The sequence below is a fragment of the Malaclemys terrapin genome, chromosome 7, assembly GCF_027887155.1.
Source record: "Malaclemys terrapin pileata isolate rMalTer1 chromosome 7, rMalTer1.hap1, whole genome shotgun sequence".
Lineage (NCBI taxonomy): Eukaryota > Metazoa > Chordata > Testudines > Emydidae > Malaclemys > Malaclemys terrapin.
This window is the reverse complement of record NC_071511.1, coordinates 44,237,259-44,256,366: the sequence shown is the minus strand read 5'-3', so window position 1 is coordinate 44,256,366 and position 19,108 is coordinate 44,237,259. Positions and strand designations below refer to the sequence as shown.

General features: G+C 43.8%; 1 protein-coding gene across 2 annotated transcripts in view; it reads right to left on the bottom strand.

The window, feature by feature from the left end:
- Positions 1 to 19,108, bottom strand: part of NT5DC2 (5'-nucleotidase domain containing 2) — a 70,916-nt gene extending 51,808 nt beyond the window's left edge. The window contains exons 1-3 of one of the 2 annotated variants that reach the window (XM_054034532.1): positions 18,594 to 19,108; positions 3,414 to 3,598; positions 956 to 1,030 (exon numbers count right to left, since the gene is read on the bottom strand). In XM_054034532.1, the coding sequence (XP_053890507.1) occupies positions 956 to 1,030; positions 3,414 to 3,598; positions 18,594 to 18,930 (597 nt within the window). In that variant the 5' untranslated portion in view covers positions 18,931 to 19,108. Of the gene's footprint in view, positions 1 to 955; positions 1,031 to 3,413; positions 3,599 to 17,767; positions 18,051 to 18,593 lie in introns of those variants that run through there. The other variant, XM_054034533.1, reaches the window with a different exon arrangement.

Below are 19,108 nucleotides of genomic sequence, written 5' to 3'. Positions count from 1 at the left end.
AAAGCAAATACGCAGTACACTCCTTTTGCACAGGGCTTGATTTTCAGGTGGTTTGAAATGAGAAATGAGGCAGCCCACACTACCCACCCACTGAAAGGAAGAGTTTACTTGGCGTCTGAGTGATGTGTGCTCTTATTTCAGAAATCTGTGCTTGGATAGTAGCAAGCAGAACACAAAGTTATTGGACAATCTCTCCTGCTGCAAAGTCAGAAACCTACATTCAGGACAGACTGTTGCCATAATGTCAGTTTCAGCATTACAGCTTAGCTTGGGCAGAAAAGAATACAGTCTGGGAAATCTAAAATGCCTTCATTCCTCTTTAAAAGGGTGCATTCTCTAGTTACACTGAATTGATTGAACACACTTAATTGGTTCAGAAATAACCAGACTATCAAAATAAGACTAGCTTGTACCAGTAATTGTCAGTCTCCCTACTGAATATAAGCTGTTTACCTGCAGCGAGGTGATGCCATATTTTTCAGAACTATACTTTTACGCGATTGTCTAAAGTTACTGAAAAAGGAGGATTAAAACAAAAGCTTGCACTTTCTTCGTGTGCTCCTAAGCCTCCAGAAGGAATGTCTGAGAAGCTACAAAGCTTAATGAATTGTTCTGGCCCTCTATTTCCAATACTGGAAGTAGTGAAAGGGAAAAAACCTCTTCAGTGAGTAAAGGCTGTAGCTACATAGCCTTCAATGATTTAAAAGGTATTAAAATACTGAGAGAGAAAAGACACCCTGTAGCCAGCCTTTTAGATTAGTTCCATTTGTCCCAAGGATCTTACAATCTAAGAGAACCTATGCAGGGACGTATACAACAATCCCCAGTGCATGTTCTCCTGAAAGCTGTTCCGTCAGTTGTCATTACAGGAAAGAGATGGGACTGAGTTATGTGACAGGCAGATTAATACCGTGCAAGGGAAAGCAAGTATGACATTTAAATTTGTGTAATTCACCTTTTGCACATCGTAGTGAAGCCCTCTGATAGCAAATCCTGGAAGGTAATCATATTTCTTGAGTCCTTCTGGATACTGGAAAATATTTCATGAGAAAGCAGTTAGTTCAGTGAAGCTGTGCCAGGTATTTTAAAAAGTTTTCCAGTTGAAAAGAGAATGAAAAATTTGGCACACTCAATCAGCCCCCTAGCCCATCAAATCCCAATACCCTCCATCCAACAGTGGCCTAAGTGAACCAAAAGATGCCAAAAAACTATAATGCAACTGCCAAGATTTGGGATTCTACAAACTGGAATGTTTGCTTGGGCAATTGATCCCTGACTCCTACACCAAACAGCTAGTGCCCTAAAACGGGTAACTGTATCTTGAGACGGGCTTGAAATCCACTTACCAAACTCATCATATAAGGGAGGTTTTTCCCAAAGTGCATGAGAAAAAGCTATATTAAGCCATCAATTTCTGAATGATTTAAACTTTTGGAGTTTTATTTCATTTTAATAAAAAAAGAAGCTATTTCTAAAATCTTTGTGCTCGTTATGATTAACTTCAAAATTTGAAACACCTCAGGGCTCTCTTCCCAGGTGTGCAGATAGACAATTGCATTGTATTTGCTGTTGCTCAGCGCTCTGTGAAGCGGCCACCAAGCAAAATTAACATTGCTGCTCAGAAAAGACTTCAGCTATGAAATGAAAGAAGCTTGTCAGTTTCATGCTCCTGCAGTTTTGGAAAAAAAGCTTAAACCTTCCCCCCACCCCACCCTCCCAAAAAAACTAGCATAGGTAGACACTGGAGCTACTCCCTGGGGGATGACACTTCCCCCCCCCCCCACCACCTAAACATGAAAAATTATTAAGAAGGGGGGATGGGGTAGGGGGCTTGAAAGAGGTTGATGAATCAGAGCTTTCTACTGCCCACGCTTTCTCACTTAATCACAGATAGGAAGCTGGCAAATGGGTAGAGTACTACTAGAGGGAGTGGAGTTTCAAGTTTCAGATACTTTCTAGCTAGAACTCATGCTAGACAATGAGATAGATATCCTAATACCCTCCACCCTTCCCAGCATCTGGGACTCTTCACCAGAGTGTTCCCCCTGGACTTTGCAAATACAGATTCTCTCCCCACCTGGTCTTTCACAGCTACCTTTCGCTAGTAGGTGTCTGCTATGTTTTACAAGCCCTAGTAATGATAGATATTGACTAATATCATCATACATTCCCCATTTTAAAATTCCTGGCATCTGTCATCCTACACCCACAAATTCTACACAGACTGCCTTTTTGTATTGTCAGTGATTTATTTATAAGCCATATTCATCATGTCAGACGCCACATGTCTGTTAACCTGCGGTGAGCAGACTATTCATTCTGAAGGTTCTAAGTGTCCTATTCTGTATGCATTAGTCAGGTTCCCTAAAGAATCATACTAAATACTTATTCCGTACCCATCACTACGATCTCAGAGATCCTAATATGGCAGAAGATATAGGCTGTAATTCTTTAAAAAGAGAGAACCACGGAGTAAAGATGCCTAACTCCTCAGGCTCTTTTGAAAATCCTGGCATAAATATACTGGTTCTTTTGATAATTTTTGTTTCCATTTTCTGGAAGAATCCTCCATCCCAATTTTAAATGAATTGTTACAGGCTGTCCTATGTCCCACCACTTAGTTTTGCTCCATTGTGAAAGAATGGGTGAGGCACAGAGGGGGTGGAGAGAGAGAATGAATGGACCTGAAGCCCTAAAATGACCAGGGGAAATGCCATTGCAAAACCATTGTGTGACATGGTTAGGACACTAGGGAAAATATTGCAGTTTCAGCCACACACCTATAGAAATTTGCATATATTGAAGTACCCAGCTTTGTATTTCTTTTCTTAAACACAAAAGGCGCTGCTAACTTGTCAAATAAAACAAGACAAGAGAACATACACCGTATCATTGGATGTGCCTATTTAAGAACTTAGTCTAGAAAACATATTAAGTCCCATATAACTATTACCTGGCTGATATACTTAACTATAAAAATAAAGTCATGTGTTTCTAGGACTACAGGGCCCATCATTAGCCCAGGATTGGTCGTTGCCCATCTTCTGATTTGGGGTTAGGAGGATGTATGTATAAAACAAAGAACAAAGAACACAAAAAACATTGCTATCATATTTATATATATAAAAAATATGGTGGCAATGTTTTTTGTGTTTTGTTTTTTTAAGAAGTAGCAACTCTTTGAAGATGATCAGACATTTGCAATGTTACAGTAAGTCCCAAGGGAAATGGATTATCAGACAGAGTGACAGGTTCATGAAATATATAATTACATAGCTATCACTACCATAGATAATGTATACATACACAGAGGTAATAAGCAAATTTTCCAGAGAATGCTCTACTAAAAGATTTTGGGGAAAAGAAAGCAGCAAGATTAATGAAAGAAACCCATCCTATTATCAGAAGTTTACCTTGTACTGTTCAATTAGTATGTCTCTGGCAGTGTTGAATATCATAGAATGTAATAAATTAGAGTACTGTGCTAATGTATAATCATAATCAAAGCCATAGATCTCAACATCTCTCAAGCTGATCTCATTATTTGCGTAGATAGCTGCAGGGTTAAGGAGATTGCAGACTCCTGGTGGAAGAAGATCTGGAGAGGGAGGGGGGGAAAAAGAAGTCAAATTAAATTTTATTTATTTTTAATCTGGAAGCAAATACTTTGTAAAACAGTGTTCATTTTTCCCCTCCAAGGAAAGAGATTTGTAATCCTACTGTCAAAGTCTAATATAAAAACTACTAAAATATTTCTTCCCATGAAAAGGCATTATAAAGTTTCCAGCCAGGCCTAGTGAACATGGCAATTGTTTAATCTTGCTGTATTAACATTTAGTGACAAGATGTAAAACAATGTTACTGATTTTCTGACCTTCGAAACATTAAATAAAACAGATTTGGGGATTTAAACCTGCCAAATTTCTGGATCACAGCAGCTAGCCATCTGTAGCACCAGCTGGACATGCTGTGTGATAGGTAACTCTGGTATGTAACTTCAGAAAATATATTTTTGTTCATATTTTGACATCAAAACAATCTAGACATCAATTGTAAGAAGTCCAGAATTATTAAACCAAAGATCTAGAAGATTCTGTTCGTCATCCACTTGCCATGGAACTAGAAAGACTTCGCAAAAGAGTTATTCAGATTTTGTGTGGTTGGTTATTTTGTTTTCTCTACTCTTACTTCACTCTCTGCTCCCCATACACACTGAGAAAGATAAGTAGTTTAAAAACACAGAGACTAAGCTCCTAGAGTGCAATGCTGATAAAAAGATTGTTTATCAGAGCGAAGCAGAGCACCTACTGCCAAAACAGATCTCCCAGACTTTACAAATTTTCTGTGACTTTACAGCAAGGTACATTTTAAGTCAATCATGACTGCAGTGTTTAGCTCAGTTGTATAATGACACAAAAGTTTTTAAACAGCCTAGTCATTCTGAGCTCTTATGTATCCTCTCCCCCAACTGGCTACTGTGACACCAGACTGAAGCAGGGCAGACACCATCTCAAGCTTGCCATTGTCCACAAACTGTCTCTACAAGATGACCAACCGCAATAAGTGCTACTTCTTTCCTTACATAAGGCTCTGTAACTTTGCGCACATGGGGGGGGGGGAGGGAGAGAAGAGAAAGGGGACACACCATAGCATATTACTCACCCCCATCCCCATATTTTATATTTAGGTGCTCTCTTCCCTTAGATACGAGTCTCTGTTACGGGTTCCGTTCCTGAGCACTCCTATCTGCCTCCCATTCGGTTGTGCGCACACCAAACCGCAACAATGTTTGGCTATTCCAAAACCAACTCTGATTCTCAATTTAGAGCAAATCAAACTCTATTGTACATTAGATAGTGGCACTGGCTGGTTCCAATTAAGACAATCTGTTACCATTACAGAAAAGGTGAGGCTCGCTGCTGTATTATCCTATGTGAAACCCACAAGTAAACCTATTGTTGACTCTAACAGACAAGTGATCACAGTAGCAGAATATTTAGACAAAGCAACACTTGAGCTATTTTTAACGTAGGAAGGGGAAACCAACATTATGAAAATGTACCTCACCTCTGGTCAGAACCCCTCTCCCAGATTAGTCTGAATTTTTCTATATTGCAAGAACTGCAGCAGAACTGTTATAATGGAAAGCAAACCTCTGAAGCTGACTGGATGGCTTGGTGGCTACAGAGCAAAAACAAGAGCTCTCTTCCTGCTTCTAAGCTGGAGACAGAGTTTCTGGAAGAGGCTGAAGAGTGTGTATGCATTTGTGGACATAGAGTCCTTTACTATCTTTAAAAAGAAAAAAAAAAATCACACAGCAATGTAAACAACATTTCAGAGGATTGTTTATGAGGTGACAAATATTTATGTTTTGAGAAAGGCTCAACAAGCCCTTTCTTTCTTTCCCACCCTGAAAACAACTAAGGTGACCAGATAGCAAATGTGAAAAATTGGGATGGGGATGGGCGGTAATAGGTGCCTATATAAGAAAAAGACACAAAAATAGGGAGTGTCCCTATAAAAATCGGGACATCTGGTCACCCTAAAAACAACTCATGGATGTGCAGGAACGTGTGATATGCAGACTTTTTCATGGCTGGAGGACATACGTTTTTGGAAGGGGGGCGGGGGGAGGAGAAAAAATAAAAATAAAAATAAAAAGGCTAAAGGACCCACCCAGCTCTCACCACAACAGGATCCAAACCTGCAGAGGGGTGAGCACCTTCATCTCCTGTTGAAGTTAGGGTAAAACAAACCACGATGAAAGCTTGCACCACACATCCTGTGACACTTTGGGATTCAACCCAGGCTAGTGAGACATTGGGTCACCACCTGCCCTGCAACTTTGGGTGCCTTAAATGCTATTCTGCTATGGCTCTCAGCCCAGACATCACCACAGCCAGCAGACAAGCACACAGGTCATACCCTGATTTCCACCAACCAGGTACTGTTCGCTGAACGATCCCAACACCCTCCCAGTCCTGAATTCCTGCAAAACATTCTGCCCTGTGACACTCTGCTGGGTTTCCCAGCATTGTGAGTTGCTGTGTTACCCTTCTCAGCCCCAGCAAGTGAAAGTTTCACTACTGCTAAGCTCTGTGACAACTCCTTGAAACACCAGCTTGTCACACCATCAAATTAGGGCAGAGGTGGAAACCACGGCCTGTGGGACCATCCTGCCAGCCCTTGAGCTCCCGGCCCCTCCCCCGCAGCCACACGGGCAGCACTCTGGGCAGCAGGGTTGCGTGCTCCTGCCGAACAGCATGACAGCCTGTCTGGCTCCGGCTGGGCGGCACGCCTGCCAGACATTCTGCTCTGAGCAGCATGGTAAGGGGGCCTGGACCAGGGGGAAGTTAGGGGATAGGGGGTGGCTGGATGGAGCAGAGGTTCTGGGAGGCAGTCAGGGGACGGGGGGGTTGGATAAGTGTGGGAGTCCGGGGGGGGGGTGGCCTGTCAGGGGGCGGGGGTGTGGATAAGGATCAGGGGACGGGAAACAGGGGTTGGACAGGCGTGGGGTCCCGGGGAGCCTGTCAAGGGGTAAGGGTGTGGGGTCCGGGGCAGTTAGGGGACAAGGAGCAGGGGAGGTTGGATGGGTCAGGGATTCTGAGGGGGCAGTCAGTGGGAGGGGTCAGATAGGGGGTAGAGGCCAGGCTGTTTGGGGAGGCACAGCCTTCCTTACCCAGCCCTCCATGCAGTTTTGCAACCCCAATGTGGCCCTTGGGCCAAAAAGTTTGCCCACCCCGAACTATGGAGTGGGAGAGACAGCCTCTTAGCTATAAAGACACAGGGGCCAAATCTCAAAGGATAAGCAATTGAATCAAACTGACTGTATACAGTATTACTGTATTATAAAAGTGTATCAAGTAACAGGCTTTCATAAAAGACGACCTGACAATGTGGTGATTAATATCATTGTGAAATGTATGCATCAACACAATATGAGGAATTATGGATATTCACAAATAAGATTTAAAGTCTGTGACTAAATACAGGGAGAAACAGGTTCTCTCCCAGACAGGAGGGAAGGTAGCTGTCTACCTGTCTCCAATGTAAATTAAGCATTACAGAATCAAAACAATCAAGCCCCATTTACATACAAATCAGCAAGGAGATGGGAAGCCAAGAGGAAGAGAAGAACAGCAGGAAACCTGTCTGACTTTGGCTCAAGAGGCAATTAGCTTGGTCTGGGCTTACATTTCAAAGAACAAATTTCAAAAGTTACTGAACTATAAAAATGAAGGGAGAGAACCCCATAGTTATCCATCACTTGGGGGAATCAAGGGGCCAGAGCTCTTGAAATCACAGGAACACTGGATCCTTCAACCAAGTGGGCTGAAGGTCTCTGGAAACTGAATATAGGTGAGAAGCCTACTCAGGCAAAGACTGCACCTTGCTGAAGTTAAATTTTAGCTTTAGGCACTAGAAAATTAGGTCAGTGAAAAATCCACACCTGAGTGGCATTGTTAAATCAACCCAAGTGCCCATATAGACAGCGCTAGGTTGACAGAAGAGTTCTTCCATCGATCTAGTTACTGCTTGTTGGGGAGGTAGATTATGTAGTCCGAAGGAGAACGTCTCCCTTCAGCTTGGGTAGCGTCTACATGGAAGTGCTACTATGGTGCAACTGTGACACTGTAGCATTTTAAGTGCAGACACATCCTTAGAAGCATATTTTTACTGTTAGTTTGTAACCATTTCTCTCTTTACTCCTTTTGATATCAGTTAAACCTGACTTTGTTCAATAAACTTGTTTTACTTTCACTAGAAACCAATTCAGTGCTAAAAGCAACAGAGGGTCCTGTGGCACCTTTGAGACTAACAGAAGTATTGGGAGCATAAGCTTTCATGGGTAAGAACCTCACTTCTCCAGATGCAAGTAATGGAAATCTCCAGAGGCAGGTATAAATCAGTGTGGAGATAACGAGGTTAGTTCAATCAGGGAGGGTGAGGTGCTCTGCTAGCAGTTGAGGTGTGAACACCAAGGGAGGAGAAACTGCTTCTGTAGTTGGATAGCCATTCACAGTCTTTGTTTAATCCTGATCTGATGGTGTCAAATTTGCAAATGAACTGGAGCTCAGCAGTTTCTCTTTGGAGTCTGGTCCTGAAGTTTTTTTGCTGTAAGATGGCTACCTTAACATCTGCTATTGTGTGGCCAGGGAGGTTGAAGTGTTCTCCTACGGATTTTTGTATATTGCCATTCCTGATATCTGACTTGTGTCCATTTATCCTCTTGCGTAGTGACTGTCCAGTTTGGCCAATGTACATAGCAGAGGAGCATTGCTGGCATATGATGGCATATATAACATTGGTGGATGTGCAGGTGAATGAGCCGGTAATGTTGTAGCTGATCTGGTTAGGTCCTGTGATGGTGTTGCTGGTGTAGATATGTGGGCAGAGTTGGCATCGAGGTTTGTTGCATAGGTTGGTTCCTGAGTTAGAGTTGTTATGGTGTGGTGCGTGGTTGCTAGTGAGAATATGCTTAAGGTTGGCAGGTTGTCTGTGGGCGAGGACTGGCCTGCCTCCCAAGGTCTGTGAAAGTGAGGGATCATTGTCCAGGATGGGTTGTAGATCAACTCAGTGCTGCGATGGAAACAAGAGTGTTTATCAAACCCCAGTTAAATTACTGAGCTGCAGTGTACTGTCTCTTTAAAGGAGCAACAAACAACTTCTGAGTGTTCCAGGCGAGGGTGGGACATGGCAGGGAGAAGTCTCTGGGGAACTCAGGAGTTGGGGTTCACTAATGGTTATCTGCGAGGCAAGATCTGGGCTGGCAGAGTCCTGAAGAATTTGCTGGCAAGGGCAGACAAGCTGATGTGTCAGGGAGCTGTCACAGAGCTTGGCAGTAGCAACATACCCTTCTCAGCCTCAGCAAGTGAGAAACAGTAATTCACAATTATGGGCAGAGGCAGTGCTAGCCCATTGGAGACCTAAACAGGAATATTTTTGAGTGTCTTTCCCCCCCCACCCCACCCCACACACACACACGAGAATGGAGGTCCCCCTTGAGCTGCTTGGGGCCCTAAGCAATTGCTTAGCCTACTTATGCCTAGCACCAGCACTGGCTCTGGAAACCTCAGCAGTGCGTCACAGGGTAGATGGTTTGGGGGAAATTTGGGACTAGGTGGCCGTTGGGGTCACTTGCAAAAAAAATAATACCGGGGCAGTAGAAGTCAGGGTGTAACCTGCATGCTTGTCTGCTGGCTGTTGGTATCAGAGCTGAGAGCCACAGCAGAATAGCATTTAAGGTACCAAGAGCTACAAGGCAAGCAGTGACACAACCCCTTGCTGGTCTGGTCTGAATCCCAAAGCATCATGCATCCCTACATCCCCTCTACTGTAACACCATATGTAGACTGACTTCTAGCTCTGGAACTACATAGTGCTTTGCTAATTATATCCAGACACATGGAACGGTGTGGGGAAAATATGCAATGCTAATGCTTGAGCCATGACTCCTGTGAGGAGGGGGCGGAGTGTGTGTGTGGGGACAGGGACTCCCTAGCTATCCATCCGACAACTGTCACCAAGTTAAAAATAAAACTGTTGGTCTTTTTTGAGGTTCGTTAGGCATAGGGAGCAAGTTTTATTTGTGTGTATAACTGAAGTTGGCCAACTTACCAGGCATCAAGTGTTTCTTTGAAACCAATCAATTTCATGTGTTTCTCTCCCATCAAGCCTACATTGCCCCTCTGGTGCTCTCCCTTCCCTATGCTGGGCCACTAACTTTATTCCACTCCAAAACCTTAGATGTTCGTCCATATCATTGGCACTCACATAATACATGTCCACTCACCTTATTTAAAACCTTAAGGGAACCAGTGTTGTAACAGGAAAACTTTTCCATTTTCACCTTATTTGCTGCAACCACGTTGTGCTCCGCACACTCCCTTCTTGGATCTCTCCCCAAAATTACATCTCAGTGCAATGTTTTCACCACACAACAGTATTTAACCACTCACGTAATCATACTATGATTCTTCCCCTTTCCTGAAATACTCCTCTCTCTCTTCAACTCCATCTTTAGTTAGAGCAATGAACAGTTGCAACATCTTCACTTTGGCTCTGGATAAAAAGAGCTTTTCCTCTACAATGTAGATGGCTCTCCCCATGTGTTTGATTGCATCTTAAAAATCAAAGCTCCAGATGCTAACCTGAGATGCTCATTGAAGGAAGGCTGTGTACTGCACAGACATATTAAATTAGTGCCAGGCCTGTCATACATATCAGCTTCATTATAAATCATTTTGTCTTCGACAAGGAATCAGGCTCAGCTTCATGTCATGGCCAACATAGTTGCCTTGCTCACCAGATGATAGGGTGATAGCCTATGACGTACCCAGATGGCAAGACGTTCACTGTTATAATGAACGTGGCTCTGATACTCACAAGCACCACACCAAGCCATCTCGGTATAAGCTACGGGGTTTTTGTTTTGTTTTGTTTTTTCCCCTCCCAGAGCAGGATTTCCTGTTTCTTCTAGGAAAATATCAAACCTTTCATTTTACACTTGAAACAGCATCCCAGACACTTTTAAACAGGCCATTTTTAATCACTAGTTAACAGGCAGCTCACTCTGGTGGACTCTCTGTTTAGGTGCCATTTGAAAGCTCTTCAAGTCAGGTGAATTCAGCTGAAATTAGGAATTAGTGAACTGTGTTTTGGCAAAATAACCACCAGTCCTAATTCCCACCTTCCTTCTGCTCTTTAAGGTGGAGTCCCAACAGGTCTGGCACTCTCCCTAGCAGGCCCACATCAAGACACTTAGGCAGGATACGAGGTACAGAAAAACCCTGAAGTGAACCATGCCTCTAATGGGTAGAGGGAAGTACTGAGCTTTTTGAGAGAGTCATCCATCCTGCATTATATAGATATATTTGTTTTATATACTCCATGTCTCGTGTATGACTCTGCTAGATATTATAACAGCTTAAGACACTTAGTGTGTATAGCTGATTGCACGTGAGGAACATGGATCTGAGTTCCATTAGGAATCACGTTTGACCAATTACAAGCCATGAGGTATGGCTCTTTCAAATTCTGCTATGCTCATGGAAAGTAATGGAAGGTGTACATGTATGTCAGAGCATATTTCACCCACTAGGCAGTAACAGGGGCTTTTCAGTACAGGGGCTGAACCTATTCAAAGAGGTCAAGTTACTATAGTTAATACTCTGTGACAGGTTCTTTGTCCTATACAGCTTCCTTTGCCACTCTCTGATAGGGCAAGGGGAGAGAAAACAGCTTCAAGTTGCCTGCTGGCACAGGGAATCCCCAACAAGTACAAGCTATACCTGCTCTAGGGCTGGGCAACAGACACAGAATCAGGAAGCCATAATTGGTTGGTAGTTCTCAATTTCTACCCTCTCTCCTGGGTTGCCTTGTGTAGGGAGGGGAGTCATCCTTTGCTAGCTGCTCCTCTAGGTCCTGGCAGAGTCAATTGAGTCCATATCCTGCTCTCCCTGGCAGGGGAGGCACTGGAGCAGCCAAAGTTCTCCTGGAACTGCTAAACAGCTGTAGCAGTGAAAAGACTCCAAGTCCTTACAGTATCCCCAGTTCATATCAGCTTTGACAGGGGGCAATTGGGGAGGTAGCGCCTGCATCTCCTCCCCAGAGCAATGGGAGGAATTCAAACTCTTCAGTTTAAAAATTGCACAGCCTGGCTCAGGGAACACATTTTCAATTCATGATCAAATACAAATGTTCTTAATACAGTCACTCTTGAGGGTGACAATTTTGAACCTCAACAGCTACAACTGGCCCCAGGGCTAGCGTTTGAACACCACTGCAGTAGGTGAAAGGCTTACCATACAGTAGGAGAGAGACTAGTCCTACAATATGCAGTTCAATCACTAGGTCAGCACCAGAAAGACTTCATTCCAGGGCAGGTCAACATTATGTTGCTCGGTGCCCAACAGCTATGACCAACACATATAAATAGGTGATGCTTGGAAAAATGGATGAGAGGCTAGAATAGGAGAAACTCAAGTGGAAAAAGGCTCTTTGAACCCTGCTAAAAAAAGGGCTGCTTTTTGTATTGAAATTCTGCAGCATTTTGCAGTTAGCAGCAATATCATAGTTAGTCACTGTATAGTCAGCATTTTACCCAGGCAGCAAGTGTATGACTTAATAGATGCAGTATCATTGTATGGGCAAAAAGAGCAAACTCTTGAAATAAAAAAACTCCAAAATTTGCATAACTAATGTATTACAACTGCCTTCTAACTCTGCTGTGGTTAGGGAAGCAGTCACATTGCCATGTTAAAACATGACTGCTCAAGGACTTATAAATCAACTCATGAATATACTCCCTGTGATGAAACTTGGCATACATACTTCAGCCAGAAGGCAAGGGTATTGGTTAGATGCTTTTTTGCACTTACGCAACCACCAAAATGCTTGCAACACCCTTCACCCACTAAATATGGCAAGTCATCTGAAATACTGAACAGCTGCTGGTGCTAATTTAAAAACACCCCAAGGTTCTAACTTGTGTTGGCCTTGCAAAGCAATGTTCCACAACTGTTACCGATCAATGATGCCTAACACCTAAAATGAGAGCACAGTTGTGAACAGTTGGGCAATTTATTGAAAAAATGAGTGAAAACTTCAGGATCCCATATGACCTACATTGACTTGAAAAATGTCCAATCATAGTAGGTGCCAAATATTTCCTGTCATGTGCTGTGCATCTTCAGCTCCCATTTTTCACCAGTGGTAGATGAGAGTGCTCAGTAATCCAAATGAGACTCAACACTTCAGTGTCCAAACCAAAATGTTTTAAAAAGACACTCCTTATGCCCCCCAAGGAATTTAAAATGCCATCTGCATTAGCTTCTAAATCTCATATGTTTAGTACCAAGTAATAAGAAAGAATAGTGATAAGACGCACTATATTTGCCATGATTCTCCTCCATGTCCCCCATTAAAAAGCACTCTGCATTCAAATTACTGTTTTTGCCTAATATTTAAACACCTGCCTCAAATATGGAATTAATAAAACCCCAATGTCTAGTTTCATTATTAGTTCCAAGTACCTCTATTATTTTCCAAAGTGGTGTTTTGTAGGATTTTACAGCAGCATCTGAAAAAATTTAAAATACCAGTAACTCATAGCTTAACATTGTAGTTATGTTCCCGAAAAATGCTACTTTAAGCGAAACCATGTTAAGCAAATCCAATTTCCCCATAAGAATTAATGGAAAAGGGGGCGGGGAGGAGGGGTGTTTAGGTTCCAGGGAATTTTTTTTCGCCTGACAAAAGACTACATATACATAACACACACACACACACACACACACACACACACACACACACACAGAATAAGTTTTAAACAAAATTTGATACTGTACACAGCAATGATCACATTGTGAAGTTTGTTGAGGTGGTGGAGTCAGAGGGTGGGATATTTCCCAGGGAATGCCTTATTGCTAAATGATGAACTAGCACTCAGCTGAACCCTCAAAGGTTAACACATTGTTGTTAATGTAGCCTCACACTCTAAAAGGCAGCACCAATGGAGGGAGGAGACACAGCATGGCAGAAAGAGACAGACAGACACACACAGTGTGTGTGAGTGAGTGTGAGAGAAAGATACACACCATATGTGAGAGAAACACACATTGCCCCTTTAATTACACTGACCCCACTCTAAGTACACTGCCTTTTAAGTAGATCAGCAAGTTAGGACAGCAGCTGCTGCCAGCAGGCTCCCTCCATCCTGAGCCCTGTCATGTCTTCCCCTTCCCCCTGCTCCTCCACTGAGCAGGGGGGATACCTGACATTAGCACCCCTCTTCCCCCACCACTCTGCACAGTGAGCAGGAGGCTCCCAGGAGCAGCTCAAAGGCAGAGGGGGGAGGGACAGCTGAACTACCTGGCACTTGATAGCCTGCCGGGCAGCTGCTGAGCCACCCTGGTTCCAAACCCCACCAGCTAGCTCCAATAGGCTGCTCTTTCTGCAAGCAGTGGACAAAACAGGCGGCTGCCAAACAATGTTAGAAGGGAGCATTGCACAACTTTAAACGAGCATGTTCTCTAATTGATCAGCAACGAAACAATGTTAACCAGGACAACTTTAAGTGAGGAGTTGCTGAAGTGGGGAAAAAAAAAAAAATGTTGTGACTAAAAGCAGCCAGTACAGGGACCTTGTTCTTATGGTAGACACCTTCCAGCATCACAGATGGCTCTGTGGTATTAAGGCAGTAGGCTCCATCTTGGCAAAGGCCAACAGGCCTTGCACTCAAAGTGCAGGTCTAACAAAGGGTATTAAATGACAAAAGATTATGCTGAAACAATGCTGACTTTGCTGTGTTTAAAGTAGCAATTTCATTCTAAAAATATTTTTCCAAGCACAGATGAGCCTTACAAAGAGCTTTAGGTATTACCCTCATTCTACATTTGGGTAAACTGAGGTAGAGGGTGACTTGCTTAAGGTGACAGAGGTCAATAACAGAACTGGGAACTGTAACTAGAGATCTCCTGACGCCCAGTCTCTGCTCAATCCACTAAGCCATGATACCTCCCAAACCCAAGTGATTTGTAGAGCACCTATTGTGATAGTAACTCTTGGCAGAATTAGTAGCTAAATGGCCAAACAGAAACTACTTAAGTTGCAACATATTATGAATGTTAGTTTTTAGAGTAGCCTACAAGTGATGCTATACTGAGAACCAACAAGACAGAGCCACTTATTCTTTGAGCCTTTGAGTCTGCTTGAGACTTGAAACATGTTCAGAATGAAAATATGCTAGATCAAAGACGGACATCTCTACGATGTACAGGGATCAACATCAAAAAAGCCCATACTTCTCTTCTTATTTTACACCATCTCATTGAAGAAGAAAAAAAAAAAAGGGGGGGAGATACTGAATGTGTTTTGCAGCATTACTCAAAGCACATAGATTATCCCACACAGTTTACACACTTGAGTTTCTTACACAATAGGTCAAACACATGCAGCAACAACTTCACAGCTGCTATCTCCAATCCTCTCTGCAACCCTTTTTCCAACCTCACTTAGATCCCCCAAAATCATGTTTTCCATCTCTTAACTTATGACTTTTTTTTTTGGAGGGGGGGGGCGTGCTTTGGGCCTCATCTTTCAAGGGGCCAAGCACCCTTCTCAGTTTGGAACTGTGAGCAACAACAGAAGTCCAAGAGGACCTTTCCAGATCAGGCCTTTCTGCATGCCCCAAACTCATCAGCTCTCGGCTAAGCCATAGCCAAGAGGTGATAACATAACATTCAAAATCACCAAACCATTCCCTAAAATACCACCATTTCCCCTGCAACCTCACCTCAGGAACTCTGGTATCTGACTTCACCTTTACAAATGTGGGAGGCAAGTTTGCAAGTGACCTCCAAAATATTGTTAAATTCAAAATATTCTCCACCAAAATTCACATGCATGCCTTCATTCCTTAAATCCCTGCTTTAGTACATGCTTAATTTGTGCCAGGGCTCAGCCCCGGCACCTCTGGGCTTTGCAGTTCATAGCCCCGGCACCTCTGGGCTCGCTGTGTCAGTTATGAAAGTAACAAACCTGCTTGAGCCCTGGCATCTCTTTCATTACAAAATTAACCACTGGCTTTAGTCTCTCCCAAAATCCAAGTTAAAGCTTCAATTTACCATCATCTCTCTTCAGCAATACCTAGAAATGGACACGTCTAATTCTCCATAGCCAAATTGTCACTTGTTTTCCACTTTTGTCAGAATTCAGTACCATAATCTCAGGGTGGGGGGAGGGATAACTCAGTGGTTTGAGCATTGGCCTGCTAAACCCAGGGTTGTGAGTTCAATCCTTAAGGGGGCCATTTAGGGATCGGGGCAAAAAATCTGTCTGGGGATTGGTCCTGCTTTGAGCTGAGGGTTGGATTAGATGACCTCCTGAGGTCCCTTCCAACCTGGATATTCTATGATTAATCTCAGTATCACTAACAAAACCACCAGACCCTACTCCCTTGGACTCTGGTCATAAAACAAAGGAACTGACATATTGGTTCAGATTATTCATCTACTAAACCTGATTTTCTGCCAGCAGCAGCAAATAATTTTTTTTGTTGTTGTTTGCTTTATCTGAAAAAAAACTCCTAGAACATACATGGGCAATATGCACTATTAATGGTTGACCCTGGATGGGACTGAGGGGAGGAAAGAGAGAAGAGTGACTTCTCACCCCAGCTGTAATAAGATTATCCCCAAAAGCATGTGATTTTTGTTACTTCCTTGTTTCTATATGGCTCATTCTTCCCAGAACATGCCTCTGCCATATCACATTATTTATATACTGTGGTCTCCATATTTTAATAAAATGCATAAGCTAGAACAGCTGTTTATATAAAATGTTTTTGAATGGTAAGATACCATACATAAAGGAAGCTGTATTGAAAAAAGTACACAATAAGTAAAAGTGCATAATTCTAATCACATCAGCTTTTGCGTAGCTATTAACTTTACTGCCATGTTCAAGCACACCATAGTATAATGCATTTCCAGTACTCCAGGAAACGGCTGTGAACTTCTGATACCTGGTGCTTCCCCATATCATTGCTGTTTAGTGTGTGTAAATAGAAGCTTCCCTATATATTATTCTGTTCCAACTCATTCCATCAGCAAAAAAACATTAAAATCTCTTCTGGTGTGAAAGGTGGTATCATTAACGAACCAAGCAGTCACCAAAAGCGGATTACAAAAGGCAGAGTTTCTATTTACATCTTGATAAGCATTTATAATGGGGAAAAATGCAGAAAGAGACATGTTTTATCAGTGAAGAAGAGTGTTTGTAACATACAGAAGAATTTGTAAGATTACCCAAACATGACATTAATGGAAAATGTTGTCAGATCTTTGATGAATCATTGTCAGTCTCTCCAATATTTGCAATTCAACTAGAGAGGCTCATTTGACACTGAAACTTGAAATAACTGTCAGTCAAGGAGCAAACCTTTGACACCAAGTTTGGTGTAAGTCAGTTTTAGTCATAAACAAGTTATGGGACACAAAGAATTCAGGATTTACACTTTTCCTGCCAGGACTCAAGAATAGGTTTGTGTGTGTTTTCATGTGCGTGCCGTTATCACAGACTTTTTTATACAGTGTATGGCAAATACCTTACTGAAGGTCTGAGAAAAGACTATTCTTCTCCATGCACATTAGCTACTAAACCTATTTTGCACTCTGCATTTGGTACTGCTAATCATATCGCACAGATCGACATATCCATGATAACATACACAAACGTAGACTGTTGTAATAATGTCAAGAAGTCTGCACGTGAAGTTGCTAAATAAACATTTATCAAGAGATTGTACTAGCTTCTATCACCACATATTTTAAATTGAGAGGTTCTCTCTCCTCTTTTAATACTAGCATAAAACAAAAGGAAAATGAGCTCCAAGACACTGCTAGAGCAACATTAGGACTCTGACAAGTTGAAACTTCTTTGCAGCTTGGGGCTTAAAACTAACACCCATTCTGACAGCATATACTTAATACTTCCTATTGTCTCTTGTGGACACACAGTACTTACCTTTGCACATCCCACTAAGGAACATAAAGAACCTTACATTTTATAATCTCATTTTTTTTTGTTTGAAAAACACTCATGACAAAACAAGCAAATATAAACAACAGCACTGTCTTCATAGATTAATGTAACTATACAACAGGAGCACTTCCTTCCTCTTCCTAACAATAACAGCCTTACAAACAGCTATTTCACAGTAGAAAAAGAAAAGTCAGACTGTTGCTAGCCTGGCAAGGTTGCTTACCCAGGGCATTCCAGGGATTAATAAACCCACAGGAGAATATCCTCCTTTACGTTGTGCTGGGTAAGGAACTGCCTACCAAACTGTTTAAGAAAACTTAGCAAGGAGGTGCTGAAAGGTGCTGGTTTGACAGCCTTGGAGACTGAAGTCCTGTATTTAACCACAGAACAGGTATAACGCAACTTCTGGTGACAAGTTTGCCCATGCTTAATAACTTGATATGAAAAGTATTCCAATGAGAAGTTCTGTATCCATCACCTTGCCCATGCTAACAAAATTCAGGGTCATAATTCACCACCAGTAAACAACCACGTAGTCAAAAAGTGCCAGTGTCCTGGCAACGCTAAGTGGCGATTTACAAGTCTGAGTTTTGCTTGGGCAGATGCATGCCCCACCCATTAAGGTAGGTGACTACTAGTGCCCGTTATGGTGATGCTTGTGTAGAGTGGACGCTTGGGCATTACAAACCGTATCCAGACCACCCCTCTGGGCAGGCCCGTGATGCGACCCACCAAGCAGAAGGCCTGCCCACCTACTGACTGACTGCGAGCGCAAGAGTTTGTTGGCGCACAGCCCCGGGGGTGCACACTTGGAGACTGACCGCAGGACATTTTCCCAGCGGGGGAACCGGCTGCCTGAGGCAGAGCCGGGCTGGGTCTGACGGGGGGCTCGTTTGCTGGCAGCACTTTAGTCTCTAGCGGTTCCCCGTCCTCCCTGAGCCGGAGGCAGGGCACAGCCCGGACCCCGGGGAGCAGCGTGCCCGGGAACTGAGAAGCAGTACGAGGCACTGCAGGAGGCGGTAGGCCCAGTGCCCGAAGCCGGTTCTTACCATACACCAGCTTTTTCATCTCGTGGTATCTGGCCCATAGGTAGGACTTAGTGTCGGCGCCCTCGGCAGGGCTAGGCTGGCTGCTCAGGGGGCCGGCTGCGGCCGGGCTGGGCTCCGTGGCTCTCCGGGCTCTGCCGGGGACTGCCGGGGGTGGGGATTGCCCCGCAGACTGGTGCTGAGCCCTTTGCTGGCCCCAGACCGCCCGCCTGCCCTCGCCAGGGCCGCTGCTGGCGGCGGAGCTGCAGCTCTGGCAGAAGACGGCGGCGGCCAGCTGCAAGCCAGCCCCGTTACCCTTCCACAAGCCGCTGCCCGCAGCCTTGAAGCCGACGGCGGCCATGACCTCCCCGCGGTTCCCCGGCCGGCGCGGAACTTAATGCGAGCCCGAAGAACCGCAGCCCTCTGGAAAGGGTCTGAAGCTCCGCGCGCGCTCCCATGCACCGCCGCCCGCTCCGACTACCCTGCAAACCGAGCGCCCAGCCGCCTGCTGCTCGGGGACCGCGGCAACTAACTCCGCG